Source organism: Panthera onca, chromosome C1 (genome assembly GCF_046562875.1).
Source record: "Panthera onca isolate mPanOnc1 chromosome C1, mPanOnc1 haplotype 2, whole genome shotgun sequence".
Lineage (NCBI taxonomy): Eukaryota > Metazoa > Chordata > Mammalia > Carnivora > Felidae > Panthera > Panthera onca.
The window spans coordinates 172,704,509-172,722,139 of record NC_138346.1 but is presented as its reverse complement, the minus strand read 5'-3'; the positions used below and the strand labels follow the sequence as shown (position 1 = coordinate 172,722,139).

Sequence of the window (17,631 nt, the reverse complement as noted above, 5' to 3'; positions counted from 1 at the left end):
TGCTTCCAGAAATTAGATCGATAGCTTCTAGGTAGTGGTTACCTTTTTAGGGAGGTGTAGAGCCCAGAAGGGAATACCAAAGGCCTCTGTGGTATCTGTACTATTCAATTTTTTTTTGGTTTTGGTTTTGTCTTTTACCTTGGCACTTGTTACAAGGGTTTAACACATTTGTGAAAATTTGGTGAGACTATATATATGACATGTGCATTTTTATGTGTGTATATATAATAGATACATTATATTTCCATAACCTGTTCAAAGAAATTAGTATAAAATTTACATAAATATGAAACATACTTAATTAGCATATAAATCAATGTCAAGTGAATATACAGAGAATCAGTGCTATTTGAAGTTCGTAAGAGAGACGAATAACTAGGATTTGCAATGGTTGCAAAAAAAATATTACTGAGCGTTTAACTACATGACAATCCCATTAGAGCCATTCACATACACTAGGTAGTTAATCTTGAGATTAACCCTATAGGTAGGTGCTTATATTATTTTCGTTGTTAGGATGAGGGAATTCAGGCTCAGAGAGTTGATGTGATTTGTCTCATTGTACATAGCTTTTCAATAGTGGAACCGGAATTTAAACCTAAATCTGCGTGATGACCCCTGAGTGCCTACGGCCCCTAGAGTCAGGAGAGAATCCATGAAAGTTTACATTTTGTGAGGAGCAGAGAGTAGAGGAGGAGGAAGTGCAGATTTGAAGGCAAGAATGGGTTTGGGGCAGAGAGTTAACTCCACTGGATAAAGGCAAGGGAGATAAATCATCTTTTCGTTAATCACCTTCAAAATCCTTTTGTGGGCAGTTTCAGGACAGAATTGCCTGAGAAATGTGAAATGTATCTGCCTGTCTGTTAAAACAGTCACAGTAGATGTAAAACCAAAAATAACCTGTTAAATCTGTTCAAAGTAAAAGCTGTTTAAAAAAAAAAAACACAACATACATAGCACTTTAAAATTATCACGAAAATGACTCCCCAGCTGAGAAACGGCATGTGCCTGTTGTTAGCACAAACAATTCGTCAACACACATTGGTTGTTAGGCTGTTCACAAACGCACAGTTCTTTCTTCGAGGCTTGTGTGCTATCTACCTGCAGAACTGAAAATAGAAATTTGTCATTTGAAGAGGAGGAAAAAAATGCCATCAACACGATCTTGGAAACAAGGCACGACTGGCTTCTTCATGTGTACTTCTGACCTCGGCTGCAGCTCTCAGGGACGCTGTGAAGAGTTTAGTGCCATCCTACAACTAGAGCAATTAGGATTACTGCATTGCTGGATGATAAATAAATGAGGCAAAAGCTGTTCAGTTGTTCCCTCTGTCACACTGGGCTCTTCCTGCAAATCAGCCCTTTAGGGCACCGTCTACTAGAGCTCAGAGTCTCAGGGTTAGAAAGAAACATTGCAAGGGCTTCTGGGAGCATCGACTGCCCAAAGCAGTGTAGAGACTTCCCATTGGCCCACCTCCGGTATAACTCCAACTCACCAGATCTCACATTCGATTTGGATTACACCCCTGCCGAGAACATCAAATCTCAAATGGAGGACCCAGGGGGGCTCAGGGAAAAGGTCACCAGATGCCATCTTAAAGGTCTGCCAGCCTTGGCAGGGACTCAGTGCCACCAGCTTCCAACTGTGCGCCATCTAACAGGCCTCCAACCCTCTGGAGAAGACAGTCCTGAGTGTGCCAAGGCAGTGAATGGGGATCCAATTTCAGTAAATGAAAGCATGTTCTTATTTGGAAGTAATAGTAGATAAACAACACAACCAGACTTTCCTTTTTTAAAAAGACAACAACAAAATAAAAATATGAAATGGGACTGGGGAGGGGAGTGTAGCTGAAAATCTCACCAAACTCCACGGGGAAGCTGAATTGTGAAGCCTGTGCTAATGTGGCAAATGTTATTGTGATGAAGTGTGAGAGGTTTTTATTTTTTCTTCTTCGTCTTTTTTTTTTTAATGCCAGAGAGTCATACCATGTATTATTATGATAGAAATTAAACCTTCAGAAAGATTTTTAAAGTACTTTAACTCCTAAACCTATGCCCAAATCATTTCTTCATCATTGGAATTCTATGAACTAACATTCTAAATGCTTCCATGAGTCAAGCGCCATGTATAAATTTACATAAATCCTTCCATGTTAGCTTAATCATCCTGAAGAGTGGGTATTTTATCACCATTGTGCAGATGAAAAACTCAACGATCAGAGAGGTTCAGTACATTCCTCAAGGCCACCTTGCAGGTAGAGATCTAGGATTCATTCCCAGGTCTGTGTGGCTCTAAAACACACGCCCCTTCCTCTACATTACTCCTCAATTTTCTACCAACAATATACAAACTGTTTTAAGCAACAGGATTTTTATTCTCTTTTAACAAGTTAATAAAAAGGAACATCTATCAAGGCATCTCGTCCATCTTCCCAGCTAGACTTACGTCCCTCCACAGAACCCTTAAGTGGCTGACGTTCCGCTGTGGTTCGTAAACTTCCCAGGGGCAAGGAATTCATTATATCCCCAGAGTTATTCCCAAAGTATTCCATTTCTTTCTTCACAACATTGAACCGAACTCTGACATCAATGAAAATAACCAAAGTTGATTTCTCAAGGCAGAGTAAAATAAAAGGGTTATTTGAGACGCAAAATGAGCAACCAATCCAATCCGCTCTTACTCTTTGGCGTGATGTACTTTTGGCTTCTAGAAAATGATAGCCCAGCACACCTTCCTCTTCTGCATCTTTCTTCCGTCACTTATATGCAGTTGTACAGCGTGACATACACATTTACACCGCGGATGTTTTCTTCTATTTGAATTGTCTTTCAGCTATGCACTACTATTTTATTAATGTTGTATTGGGCATCCAATGGGCTGCATGGTCTTTCAATTTGTGAAAAACTGTGTGATAACAGAAAAAATAGAGTTATGTAAACAGGAGATCATAGACCAATTTCATACCAAACCGGCTTAAGGAGGATGGGAATGATACGTGAAGGTATTGACTGAGAGGAAGAGGCTAGAAAGCAACCAAAAACATTTGGGGTCTGAGAAATTGCAATCTGGGAGACACAGAGTGGACCAAAATTGATAGTGTGCTCCAAATTCCAAGCAGGGAGTACAGGTTTGTAAAGGCAAAACCCACAAGATTGTATAGCTTGTTTTGAAGGAATTATAATTGATGCTGACAGAGCGAAACTAATATATAAGTGGCTGTTTACTTAACAGATACTACATTTTACCTATTTCAGTCCAGAGTAGAAGAGTATGCTCCAGAAGGTGGTGGAGTTGCAATTTTCAAGTTGTAATTGACTAAAATCAGAAGTCCCTGGTGTTCCAGAAATTGAAACAGGAGACTGCACAGAGGCCTGGCTTCCTTAATATCCACCCCTCCCTGTTTTCAGTCATTCTCTTTGTAATGCTTACTTTGCTTTGGAATCTTCTTCCACAAAGGAATTGACAAATAAAATGTAGTTGAAAGAGGAGATAGGAGGTGGGAAAATATTCCAGAAAGGATGAAGGGCTCGTACTTGGAGACAATGACAGTGGTTTCTAACCTTTGAACCTCAGACCACCTGAGGTGGGTCATAATCATGCAGGATTCTGGATAATAAAACACAACTTGGATCATTCTGAACTCAGTGAATCGGAATTTCTCAAAACAGGACAAGAAAATCTGTATTCTTCGCAAACATGTCACATCATTCCTATGTACACTGAAGTTTAAGAAACAACAGTGTAGAGAATGAAAAAGAGGGGTGGCTGGGTGGCTCAGTCAGTTGAGCGTCTGACTTCGGCTCAGGTCATGATCTCACGGTTCGTGAGTTCGAGCCCCGCGTCGGGCTCTGGGCTGACAGCTCAGAGCCTGGAGCCCGCTTCAGATTCTGTGTCTCCCTCTGTCTGCCCCTCTGCTGCTTGTACTCTGTCTCTTGCATTGTCTCAAAAATAAATAAACATTTAAAAAATTTTTTAAAAAGTCTTTTCCATAATTGTGCAAAATTAATCCTTAATCACAAGCAGTATAATGTAGTGGTTAAGGCCATGAACTATCTGTCCTATGGACCTGATTCTTAATCCTAGCCCCAGATGTCAATTGACTTTGGCAAATTACTTCACATCTCTGATTTCCAGTGTCTCATCTGTGAGATTAGAAAAATAATCCTTATCAATATAAGATGTACAAATTATGTACCACTGAGCCTGGATCTCAGTCAGCCCTTGACAAATGGTAATTTTATGTTAGTCCTAGAGTAGAGTGCTATCTCCTTTATAAACACTTCCTTCATCACCCAAGTACAGAGAGGTGCTCTTCTTTCCTATGGACCCTAAGAACTTTCTTTACTGGTAAACTAAAGTTCAAAAGATCAAAGTTTCATAGTACATAAGAACTGAGGAAAATTTATTTCGATAGGTAAAAAGAAACAGTCCAGGGGCGCCTGGGTGGCTCAGTCCATTGAGCATCCGACTTTGGCTCAGGTCATGATCTCACGGTTCATGGGTTCGAGCCCCGCATCAGGCTCTGTGCTGACAGCTCGGAGCCTGGATCCTGCTTCGGATTCTGTGTCTCCCTCTCTCTCTGCCGCTCCCCTGCTCACACTCTGTCAATCTCTCTCTCAAAAAATAACATTAAACAATTTTTTTTTTAAAAGAGAGATAGTCCATATAATCCATCTCACCGCCTTGTAATTGACTAGCAACAGTGAATCCAAGTTCTAGAAATCACCTACTTTAAACAAAGGAGATTAATTAGTATTAAAATCTGCTCTGATAAAGCATAATTGTTTAGAATCACTTTCCTTAATTTTACAGAAAAAAAAAAAAACAAAAAACGAAATATTGAGTCATCACAATGTCCTCAGGTGGATTATACCCAGGAGTTTTGCAGACTGCGCCGTTTTTAAATCTTTGAGCCAGCCTTTATCAGCTGGAAATTTAACGTCCTTTGCACTTGCGTTCTAGTCTGTTTTGCTTTTGCAAGTCTAAGCAAAATGACAGTGCAAAACTGGCTTGCCTTTTCTCCAATTAGCTCAGTGCTTTAAGGCACAGTTTCTGAGCCAGGACTTCTGTCCATACTGTGAAAGAATGCAGCACAAACCATTCTCTCTCTGGACCACCCCCCAGGTACATCCACGTGGTCTATGGAAATGAGGAGTGATAATTATTGCTATGTTATTTTGTTTAATTAGGTTGAACTAAATCAGGGGTATCAGGAGATCATGGATTTAAAAAGTGTACTAGAGGAAAGGAGGAGAGGATTTTTAGGGCCGTGGAAATACTCTGTGATGATGGATACATGTTATTATACATTTGTCCAAACCCTTAGAATGTACAACAGCAAGAGTGAACCGCATTGCAAACTACAGACTTCAGGTGATTATGTTGTGTAAATGTGAGCTCATCAACTGTAACAAATATATCACTCTCGTGGGGGACGTAGATAATGGAGGAGGCTATGTATATGTGTGGGCAGAGGGTGCATGTGGTATCTCTGTATCTTCCTCTCAATTTTGCTGTGAATCACGTTGCTCCAAAAAAAAAAAAAAAAAAAAACATTAAGGTCTAAAAAAAGTTTACTACACAAATTCTCAAAATTATAAGCAGTTAAACTAAATGTGGCAAGGTGCTATAGTATCTCTTTATAGAAAATTTCCACATACAGACAGGAACTTTTGTTTTGTTTTTTTGTTGTTTTTTGTTTGTTGGCTTTTAATGTTTATTTATTTTTGAGAGAGAGAATGTGAGCAGGGAAGGGGCAGAGAGAGAGAGAGGGAGACACAGAATCTGAAGCAGGCTCCAGGCTCTGAGCTGTCAGCACAGAGCCTGATGTGGGTGAGCCCATGAACCATGAGATCATGACCTGAGACTAAGTGGGACCCTTGACCGACTGAGCCACTCAGGTGCCCTCCCCTTTTTTTTAATGTTTAAATTTTGTTTTGCTTTCAAACCAAACTAGGATTTTACAATTTTGTAATCTTTTAAAAGAACTTCCAGTCCATAATATAATGCAGATATCTTTACACATCGATACTTATGTCTCCATGAGAACATTTAAAATATCTAAACAGTATTTCATTGCATGGATATACAATTTATTTAACTGGTCCTATTTTGTTGAACCATTTACTGTTCTCCGTTTTTTACTAATTTAAACATTGCTGCCCTACTGGACACTTTCCTATGCCTCCAGTTCCTTGCCTCCTTCCTCAACCCAGGAAGCTGATCTGTGTGGACTAATGATCTGCTCTGATGCCTTCTGGTTCTGGCTGGTTTTGGCCAGTGGGTGGCCCTGGCAGGAGATGACTCTTTCTCCGCAATGTTGCCTTAAGTTCCTTGTGTTTCTTGCCCAGAGGTGACTACATTTCTCCAGGTGGCCTGAGCTGCAGAGTGCTCCCCAGAAGCATTCCCCTCTTCTCATCTCTGCAGACTGAGGACGGCTCACAGCTTTGCCTCGGCTAGCCTGTGGTTCCTGCGCAACACCTTGACTCTTAGAAACAAAACCCTTCTGGAATCATGCTAATTTGAACTTACATAATCTGTTTCCTGTGGGACCCAGCCTTATACATTATTATGTAAATTTAAAAAGGCAAACCATCTATCCATCTATAATTGTTTCTACAGAGTTGATTGATAGAGATTTTATGCCAAAGTACATGCACTTTTAAGGCTTTTGATATGTGTACTTAAAAACCAATAGCTTATGAGTATTCTTTTTTTTGAAATCTTTGTTAACCCTGGATATTTCCCTTATAAAGTCATTTCCAGTTTTATTGGTAAAAATAATGTCTCGTTGCTGTTTAAATTTTTTTCATTGCCACTCAGGTTGAATCTCCCCCACACCCATCACACACATATCTAGTGTTCATTTTTTTCAATGCTTATTTATTTTGAGAGAGAGAGAGAGAGAGAGAGAGAGAGAGAGAGAGAGAGCTCGAAGCAGGCTCCATGCTGCCAGCACAGAGCCCACAGTGGGGCTCAATCCATTAGGTCATGACCTGAGCTGAAATCAAGTTGGTCGCTTCACCGACTGAGCCACTCAGGCACCCCTGTAGGTGTTCATGTTTATTTCTTCTTTGTGAATGGCCGATCTAGATCTTTTGCTAGTTTATGAAACTCAGCTGCTTGTCCTTTTCCTACTGATTTTCAAGAGCTCTTTATACCGCAAGAAGAAAAATTTTCCCGTCATATATGTTATAAATGGTGTCCTTCTGAGTTTGCCTTTTACTTTTTATTCTGTTTTTTGAAATATAGATTTTTCAAATGGTAAAGTAACAACTTTTACCTCATAGTCTCACTATTTAGGATATATAGGCACCTATTTTTTTTATAACATTTATTTGGCATTTATTCACGTAATGCCGTACACTCTTACTTAAGGTTTTTGTTTGTTTTTTAAGAGAGAGAAAAAGAGCATGAGTACGAATGGGGAAGGGGCAGAGAGAGAGAGAGGGAGAGAGACAATCTTGAGCAGTCTCCATGCTCAGCAAGGAGTCTGTCTCAGGGAACAATCCTCTGACCCTGGGATTGTGACCTGAGCTGAAATCAAGAGTCATACACTCAACTGACTGAGTCACCCGGGTGACTTAAGGTGCCCCCTTACTTAAGGTTTTATGCCTATGTCTAAAATAGTATCTCATGCTTCTTTATATGCCTTACAGTGCCAACAACAATAATAATAATAACAGTAATAATAAACCACCAATTGTAGGAGATTAATAAACAGCTTATTGTAGTAAAAAGGCATAAGAGAAGTATGATTTTAACATATTACTCGATCACTTTGAACTTGTGAAAATGGAGATAAAAGTGTACCCTCTGATGTTGCTCTGTTTTAAGGAAAGATGGGAGTCTGTGGGTACTAAGATTTTATGTAGATTATATAGCAAGAAAAGCGATAAACAAAGATAAGATGTTATGCTCAGTTATTTCTCTAAAGAAAAAAAAGAATAAGCAGGGTACTTGAATTCTTAAATTATAGGTTTTATCTAGTTAATTGGTCACTGCTACAATCTCCTGCGTGGATTACCATAATGACTCCCTAAATGGTCTCTCTCTTTTTACTCACATCCCTTCTAATTTATCCTCCACACGGCAGCCAGAACCATCCCTTAGAAAGTATACATTTGACTGTGACTTCTGCTGCTCATAATATTCCAAGGGCTTCCCATTCTGCATAGAACAAATCCTAAGTTCCTACCATGGCCCACAGGTGCCATGATCTGAGCCCTGCTCTGACCTCATTTTCTACCCCCTCTCCCCTTGTTCACTCTGCTACACCAACATTGGCTTCCTTGGTCCTCCCTAAACATGCCACAAGGCTTTCTAGGGGCTGTTCCCTCTGCCCACAATGCTCTTTCCTTGGGTATTTGCCTGGTTTACTCTCTGTGCAGATCTGGGGAGGCACCAGGAGCATGGAGAACACCTGCAGAGTCACTTGGTACAGGCTGAACCTCATAGACAGAAAAGCAGCAGCTACGTGGGTGCCCTGGTCTCTGGGTGCTGTGCTTCTGAAAAACCTTATCCTCTCACTTTTTACGAAGTGAGCATGAGGTGGCCTTGCACAAAAAAAAATCTGCTTAGGCTCCAGGTAGTCAGTTTAGGTGCTGTTCTTAGCAGGTGCTGGGAAAGCCAGATGTCTAACATTGGAGAACTTGGAGCTTGTGGGAAGTTGCAGCCAGCCTCTTCTTCTGAGGCACGAGCAGGAAGAAGAAACCAAAACTTCTAGTTTTATGGAAAGTTGGAATCTGGTGAGCCACACGCACCAGTATTAAGTTGGGCCAGTCTTGGCCAGCTCACTGTTAAGTAACCATGGATAATTCTTATTGGATAATTCTGGCTCTTGTCTCAGTTCCAATGACATTTGCTCAACGAAGCCTTGTGGGAACACTCTCTGTGACTTGATATACTGTTATGATCCCCCTCTATTTTTCCTCATTTGAACAGTCATTCTTCATATGTTTGCTATATGTCCCCCATCATTAGAATTTTAGGTATACTGCTGTATTCCCTAGACCTGGCACTCAGCAGGTGCTCAATTAATGTTTGTGGAAAGGAGATTGATGGAACTCCACCTATGCACTGATTTCTAAAGCTTTTCACATTAGCACTTTTAAAAAGTTCAACAAAGCAAAAAACAATGTATAAACATGAAGGGCTTTGAGGGATCAAAAAATGACAGAATATGGGCTCCAGGATAATCATGTGGGGAAATACCAAAACTTTCTTCTTTCTAGGCTACAAGTATCAACACACATTATTACCATTTTTGCTATCCCTTCCTGTAAAAATCTGCAGCCAGCCTCCCTGTGTTTAAGAATGCCATACTAACAGCAGTGCAACTATGGAATGAAGTGCTTTGGGTCATTGATTCTTGGCATTGGAAGGAACTGTAGAGGCCAGCTTTATTCACTGGAAGCATCTATACTCACAGGCATTTCTTGAAATGAACCCAATTCCTCTTTTATTTAATGACTTAATCCCCAGGTTTTATAAATGTTCCCCTAGGCCACGTTTCACACCCTAGGTTTTCCATCATGCAGTGCCTTCAGCGGCCACACTCTTAGTGTGCCAGGGTCCCTCCTAAAACGTGGCCTGCAGAAGCACAGTGCTGTACAGGTGGCATATCCTGTTCTGAATCCACTGGGCCTCGCACATCCCACTCTGTGGATACTCTCCGCTCGTGCTGAGCTCAAACCCAAGGGTAGAGGGGAAAACATTCCATTTTCTCCTCTCCTCTCTACTACCACCACAGACTTCTGGTCACCAAACGTGTATGGGTTTCCCCACGCCAAGCAATTCAACCCCAGCTGGGTATCCCTACGAACCAATTCAGTTGTGACGATATCTACCTAGAGTCAGCACAGACCCTATGGGGTAAGGGTTCATTCCCACAAGACTGCCCCACCCTCTTCGGACATCAGTCACAAGTCCAGTGTGTTTTTGATAGACCCACTATAAATCAGGGTTCTTTCACCCCCCTCCTCAGGTTTGAGTAATTTGCTGGAGCAGCTCACACAACTCAGGACAACAGTTTATTTAACCAGACTATTTATTGATTATAAAAGGATATAACTCAGGAACAGCCAAATGGAGGAGATGCACAGGGCAAGGTATGTGGGAAGGGGTGTGGAACATCATCTGTATCCTGTCCAGGCACACCACCCTCCCAGCACTTTGATGTGTTCAGCAACCTGGAAACTGTCTGACTTCCATACTTGTGAGATTTTTAGGGAGGCTTCATCACCTAGTTATGCTCAATCATTAAGTCAATCTCCAGCCCCTCTCCCCCTTCCCCGAAGATGGAGGGTAGGGCTGAAAGTTCTGTTCTTAATCACGGCTTGGTCTTTCTGGTGACCAGCCTCCATCCTGAAGCTGTCCAGAGGCCCACTGAGAGTATCCTCATGGAAACAGAGACACCACATCACCCAGGAAATTCCAAGGAATTTAGGAGCGTTGTGTCAGCAACCACGGTCAAAGACCGAATACTAGAACAGAAGAGGCACCTGGTGCTCTTGTTATCTCCTAGGAAACTGCAAGGGGTTTAGGAGCTCTGTGTCAGGAACTGGGAGCAGAGACTAACATATATATTTTCTATTGTTTCACAACAAGTAAAACCCAGACATTTATTCCATAGAAACATTTACACATACTCTTAATTAAACACAGACTTTGAGTGTATCTCCGTTGATTTCGTCTTGTTGGTTTTAGCTCATTTTCCTGCCAGGGCTTTCCAGCATTCTTCTTCCTACATGTTTACTGAAGTGATTTGTCTGTCTTCCTTCAGTTATGGATTTAAAAAGGTCAAGGTGCCTGGGTGGCTCAGTCGGTTAAGTGTCCGACCTCAGCTCAGGTCATGATCTCATGGTCCATGAGTGTGAGCCCTGCATTGGACTCCATGTTCACAGCTCAGAGCCTGGAGCCTGCTACAGATTCTGTGCCTCCCTATCTCTCTGCCCCTCCCCTGCTCATGCTCTTTCTCTCTCACTCAAAAATAAATAGAGATTAAAAAAATGTTGACTAAGAACAGGGTTACACACAAATCCTCTTAACCTCCCCACTTCCAACATGTAGTGTTGACATCAATTGTTCAGTCACCACCATGTTGGCATAATCTGGTTTTAGTCAACATGTACCAACCCTTAGTGACCATCACTTTCGTGTTTTGTTGTCACAACTAATATATTTCATTCTTTGGCCTGCAATTTTGCCAGGGATTGTCCACAAGCCTCAGGTTTTGTGGTGTTATTGCATACTTTTATCTCCTTTTAGAAAATGGGAATATTTGTCTCCTGTCAGTTGGCATTATCTTCTTCTTGATGAGCTTTGGAAGATTACTCTTCAGAGTTCCATAGTTACATTTGCATAATACTTTAGCAACATGAGCCTTTAGATTTGGATTTAAAGCAACTAAGCATTGTCTTTCTAGCTCTTTATTTTTCTTGGCATCCACTGTACCCTCGTTCATTTATTAGGCTTTCAAAATGTAAAGACTTTGTACTCAGTGCTGAGGGTGCAATTGTGCACACAGGATTTACAGTTAAATAGGGGAGCCAGAAATGCATAGGAAATCATAGAGTGTGACAGTCCCTTAAGGTTGCTATGGAAGCCCACGGGGGCGAAGGGCAGGGGGTCAGTGAATCTGGGGCTGAAGGTGGGGCACCTGATTAGATCTGCATTTTAGAATGATGATGCTTGCTGTACTTGAAAATTTGGCTTCTCAAACTGAAATGTTGCTTAAGAGTCCCCTGGGAATTGACAAAAATGCAGATTCTGGCTCACTGTGTCTGGAGAGGGGCCTGGGATTCTGCATCTAACCAGCTCCCAGGTGAGGCTGATGCTGGTTTTCCATGGACCACCCTTTGGGGAATAATCCTTTAGATGAGTGGATTAGAGTAAATAGAGAGAAAGTAAGGCTGGTGGGGTGATGTGGGAGGCAAGTGATGATTCCAAAACTCGGGGACACTTGTTTTATTCTTTGAAGCCTGCAGATCGATCTCCTTGTTGAGGAATTTGACTACTAAATGGGTATTGAGTATTTTTCTTTCATCTGTCAATAACTGTACAGGCTAAATTAAGGAAAGAGGGAGGGAGCTCAATTCCAATCTTAGTTCTTAGTAACCAGCCTCACTTTAAGCCCACAGGGTCCTCACTTGTCTCATCTATAAAATGGGAGACTGGTTGTTATGGGCTGCATTGAACCCTAAAATTCATATGGTGAAGTCCAACCCCTAGGACCTCAGAATATGACCTTGTTTGGAAATAAGGTAATTGCAGATATAATTAGTTAGATTGAGGTCATACTAGACTGGGATGAGCCCCTAATCCAATTGACTGGTATTCTTATAGAAAGGGGAAATTTGTACACAGACACATATACAGGGAGACTGCCATGTGAATCTTTGATTTGTGCTTCCATGAGCCACAGAACTGCCAGAAGCAGGGAGAACGACCTAGAAGAGATGGATTCTTCCCCGGCTCTACTAACCCCTTGATTTCAGACTTCTAGCCTCTGGAACTGTGGGACAACACAGTTCTGTTGTCTAAGCCATCTAGTTTGTGGACCTTTCATACAGCAGCCCTGGCAAATTAGTACATTGATTTAGACCTTGAAGATCACATTCAGGTCTGACATACTATTCGACCTTCTCCACATAGGTTACAGGAAATCTGAACTAAATGTGGTTATACAGGAGGATTTCTGTTTTCCATCCATTATGAATTTGTTTTTAGAGATTATTTATTTATTTTGAGAGAGAGAGAGAGCAAGAGAGAGAGCAGGTGAGGAGCAGAGAGAGGGGAGAGAGAGAATCCCAAGCAGGATGTGTGCTGTCAGCATGGAGCCTGACATGGGGCTTGATCCCATGAACCATGAGATCATGACCTGAGTCAAAATCAAGAGTCAGATGCTTAACTGACTGAGCCACCCAGGCATCTCTTTCCATCATTAATTTGTAATTTTTCTTTTTAATTCAGGTTGTCCTTTTAGAGACTTCTTTCTTTTTTGGCTTTCACTTCTGTTTCTTACCTAGATTTTTGACTAACAGACTCATCAGATTCAGCTCAAAGAATAAGCTCTCTTGAGACCTGGGCTGAAGGGTATACACGTAGCACAACTAAAATGCTTCCGAGATAGATTTTAGGACATACCTGACATGACAGTGGTGGGTCTGTTTTTACCTCAGCAACAAGAACATTTTGAGAATCATTTATTTTTGAACTATCCAGAAATATTTTAGCTAAGTGTGTTAATTAATGGTCCTATGTAATTCCAGCCACGGTAACATCAAGCCCATAGAAAACAAACGAAACGACCTGTCTTGATGTTCTTTAAACTTTTTTGTCTTATGGTCGTCATAGAAGAAAAAGAACTGCGTCTTTTATTTCACAGTTCATGTATCTAACCTAATGTAGTCTTTTATTTCCTGGATTCTGAAATTTAAAAAAATAAAGAGAAGAAAATAAAAGGCACCTTTTCATAAGACAAAGGAAATTTTTCCCTATTTAAAAGGACAAGGACCCTCCCCAACCAACCCTTTTAGGAACATATTGGACTCTGATACTCCTGGAAAAAAGAAAGGGATTTGGGACACAAGGGGCTACAGAAAGAACCCCAGAGCAGAATGGAATTAGTACAGTAGTAATGTTGTCTCTGGATGGGAGGAGAACTGAGCTAGGCATCCAAACTGACCCTAGTACTTTCCTCGCCAAGCACGGACATTCAGTAGATCTTATCACTATAAGATTATTATATGATTATATCACAGTATCTTAGTTTTCTTATCTACAAAACAGAGGTAAGTGGCCTCCCAGACATAGAATAAAAAAAGGGATGGCAAGCATTCCATAGAATGAGATTTGATTTTTTATTAAATGTCTTGTATCCCTGGAAAAATATGCTTCAATAATAACAACAGAACCACTGAGTGAGCATCTTGAATACATTCCTGGGCACTGGAAAGGTGTTTTGCATACTTTTTCTCATTTGGTCCTCATAACAACCCTACTAGATACATGTGTCTTAGCCTTAATTAATAGATGGTAGAATCTGAGGCCAGAGACATTAATTAACTTTCTCAATGCCAAAAGGCCAGGAAGGCAGGGAGCCAGGATTCAAATTCACATCTCTCAGCTCTGTAGGGATCCCAAATGCTGGACTCATGGGCCGCAAAACTCCCTTGCTGTGCCAGACAGACATTACTAATTGATTATAGCACTCACTTTGGAATTTTTCTGGGCTGACAATACTGATGGTGGGGAGTTAAATTTACCCTGCTAATGCCTATGCTCCATAACAGTGGTCCTGATGGCCTCATTTTCAGAGATTCCAATTCAGTAGGTCTTGGGTTGGATTCCAAATCTTTATTTGTAAGGGTTTTCTAGATGTTTCTGATGGCAGCCAGGTTTGGTATCCACCACTTTCAGCACCTTTGTTTTGTGAGGCCAGATCTTATCTGTTTGTCTCTGTGTTTGGTCTGTCGGTGTCTGAAACCAATGGAAAAGCTATGGGAATAATCTCAGGAGGGAAAGGCCACGACTGACCAGCTGCTATTTACGGGATGATACTAGAGCAAAGGCAGGTCTCGTGCTTTCTTTTTTCTTTTGTGAACCACCAAAATGCTGGAAGGAAGACCTAGTCATAGGCTTCTGTGCCAAATATCTGGTGAATTTTAAAGATCCATGAGTGTCCTCCCTTACATGTGATTGTGATGAGTTGGAGGGAAGAAAGACCTCGTACCTAAGCTCTGAGAAGCCCCTGCTTGGAGCAGTATAGACTATAAATAAGAGTAAATGAAAATCTTATAATTTATGATTCATTATTAATCCCACCCCTTTAATTCATAACAAATTGACTAACACTGAACCCCCCCCCGCCCCCGCTAAAAAAATTACTACATGTAGTAGATTGCACACCTGATGAGAAGCAGCAGAAATACTCCATTAATATTTATAAATGTCTCTTTGCTTACATTCCTCATCTATTTGGAAAATCTGCCTAAGTAATTAAGGAGTAAGGGAAATTATAAAGATGAAAAATATCAGGAAAACAGTGCTCATGGAAGTTATCAACACGATTTTGCTTCTACTGTTACTCCTTCATGACTTAATTTTCCATGGACAACATTTTAAAAATGTAAATTTCCAGATTAAAAAAACCCAGCAACTCCAAACTTCATTATCTTCCCAGCAAAGCAGACATTTTTCAAACAGTAAACTTACATCTCTGGCTTCTCCACGAGGTACCGAAAGTGTTTACTTCCAATGATTTTCACCACCATCTCAGGCACTGCATCTGATCCACACGTAGTCTTCCAAACAGAAGACATGCTTCTCAAAATCCTTGGGTTGGAAAATAAGTAAACCTTTCATCGTCTGGATTTCCCTTTAGTCAATTTACTGTTGTCAATTATAACAACAAAAATAGCAGCAGAACAAAGTGCTTTGCCTATCTTATCTCACTCGACATTCCTAATAAAGGCATGAGTAAGATATTCCTAATTACGATTATCATTCTTGTTTTAGTTGAGGGGACAGGCATAATGAACTTATGCAACTTACTCAATATCATAGAATCAGTAATTAGCAGATTTGGGAATCCCACTCAAGAGGTCCACCAAATCGGTCTGCTGAGCCATTTGGGCACTCTACCTTTCTGTTATCAGGTGGTTTCCTTCCACCTTTCTTATGTGATTCTTGTGAAGTGAGAGAGGAAACCAGGGCTTTTCGTGGGTATGTGAAGATCTTATATTCAGCTCTCATGCTCAGTTTCTCCTTTTACAAAACCAGGATGATTCCAATTTTATTCCCTGGGTTTTAGAGTGAATCCAATGAGATAATACATCTGAAGGAGCGCTGTACATAGGGAAGAGGGATTTTTGTTGTTATTGCTGATGTGTGTTTCTGCAACAATCCAGTGAATCTACAATTGAGATCCAGTATTAGATAAGTAGTGGATGTTTATACAGATCTGATGCCAAGGGCAACTCAGATGTTCTATAAACCTGGCCCCAGGCTGATCACTCTCTTTCAGAGTCTGCTATTATTGAAAAGTCTTCAGAGGTCATTCTAATCCAAACGCTGGTTTTACAGACTAGTAAACCAAGGCCCAGAGAGGTGTATCATTTGACCAAAGTCACACAGCGAGTGAGAACAGACCTGTTTCTAGTGTGCAGGTCTGAAGTAGACCAGAGCTCTTCCCAAGACCCCAACTTCACTTAGTGTGTGGCCAACACGCAAGAAAGACCTGCTCTGCCAGGATAGCCCTGTCCAGTGGAACCTGCAAGCTCTGTGAAACTGTCTGAAACTTCAAGGACCACAGTTTGTGATTGTGTTGTCCACTGTCTGCCCAGCAGCTGCATGTCAGTCCTGAGCTCTTTCCTGGGATGAAACAGAGGGGGAGGCCTTACCCCCGAGGCGGCGTTTCCCCACCCAGGCAGCTCAGGGATACTCGGTCTGTGCTCTCCCAGGATCGCGACCTGAGACAGCCTGCGGGGGAACATGGTGGGGCGGGGGATTGGAGGCCAGGAGTCGGGCCAATCACCCGGCCCAGCGCGCGGGCGGGGCTGCTACCGCCGGGTCGCTAAGGACGCAGAGGCTGTTGCTGGGCGGGGTCCGAGTCTTCTACCACCTGCTGGAGAGGGGAGGGGGTGGGCTCCTCCACAGGCGCCGGGGTGTGGCTGCAGACAGGCGAGTCTGAGTGTTCTCCCATCTGTGCTTTGGAGCTTCTCCAAGACATGTGAGCGTCTTTCTTGCAACTCCTTCGCTCACCTGTGTGATGAAATGAAATAAGAATATTAAAAAAAAAATAAGTTTGAGTGGTATCTGTATGCCAGATTCCTCATTTGAGCCGGGCAACTATTATTACTTGGTAAGTTAACAATTACCAATAACATAATTTTATCTATATTTTAAAGATTAAAAAAAAAATAAGGCTTGGGGGTGTTGAGGAATTTCCCAATGTCCCACGAAGGCAATTGACAGAGTGAAGATTTGAATATATCCCTACACATCCCAGATTTCCAGAAAGTTTTTATTGTTCAGAGACTAAAGCAAACACGGGTAAAGACACTTTAAATTGATTCCAAAATGGTGTTAGTATTTCCAGCAGCAGCCCCAGTAACCATCCTGCCTATCTCCTGTCCTCTGGCTGTGCTGTGTTTTGTGATTTACTGTATCATCTACTGGCACATGCAGTGTGATGATACACGCATCCCCCCTCTAGGGCTCTCTCTCTAGTGGCAGAGACACACAGGACATTCTGTGATATACAAAGTACCTCGGGGGAGGAAAGGGGACAGTTCCCTTTTTACTCTGCCAGCCCAGCCTTCACATGGTCGCCAGAGCAGTGTTCCCAAGGCCCAATTCTGATAAGTCCCCACCTCAAGTCAAAGGACTCCTATCAGCCATGACGGTTGTCCGTGGTTTCAAAGTCTTCCACACCCTATGCTCAAGCTACTTCTCCGGGGCTTTCTATACTCCATCCAACCCAGTCTACTAACTGGCCTGGCCTGAACCTGCCTGCCTTTCTTTCTTTCTTTCTTTCTTTCTTTCTTTCTTTCTTTCTTTCTTTCTTCCTTCCTTCCTACCTTTCTTTCTTTCTCTTTCTTTCTTTCTTTCTTTCTTTCTTTCTTTCT

At 41.6% G+C, this 17,631-nt stretch overlaps 1 protein-coding gene across 3 annotated transcripts in view; it reads right to left on the bottom strand.

Moving 5' to 3' along the window:
* Positions 1-16,596, bottom strand: part of CC1H1orf87 (chromosome C1 C1orf87 homolog) — a 79,822-nt gene extending 63,226 nt beyond the window's left edge. Inside the window, exons 1-2 of one of the 3 annotated variants that reach the window (XM_078450609.2) lie at positions 16,405-16,596; positions 15,218-15,337 (exon numbers count right to left, since the gene is read on the bottom strand). In XM_078450609.2, coding sequence (XP_078306735.2) covers positions 15,218-15,324 — 107 coding nt within the window. In that variant the 5' untranslated portion in view covers positions 15,325-15,337; positions 16,405-16,596. The remainder of the gene's footprint in view (positions 1-15,217; positions 15,338-16,404) is intronic. The other 2 variants (XM_078450608.2, XM_078450607.2) reach the window with 2 other exon arrangements.
* Positions 16,597-17,631: the final 1,035 nt, after the last annotated feature.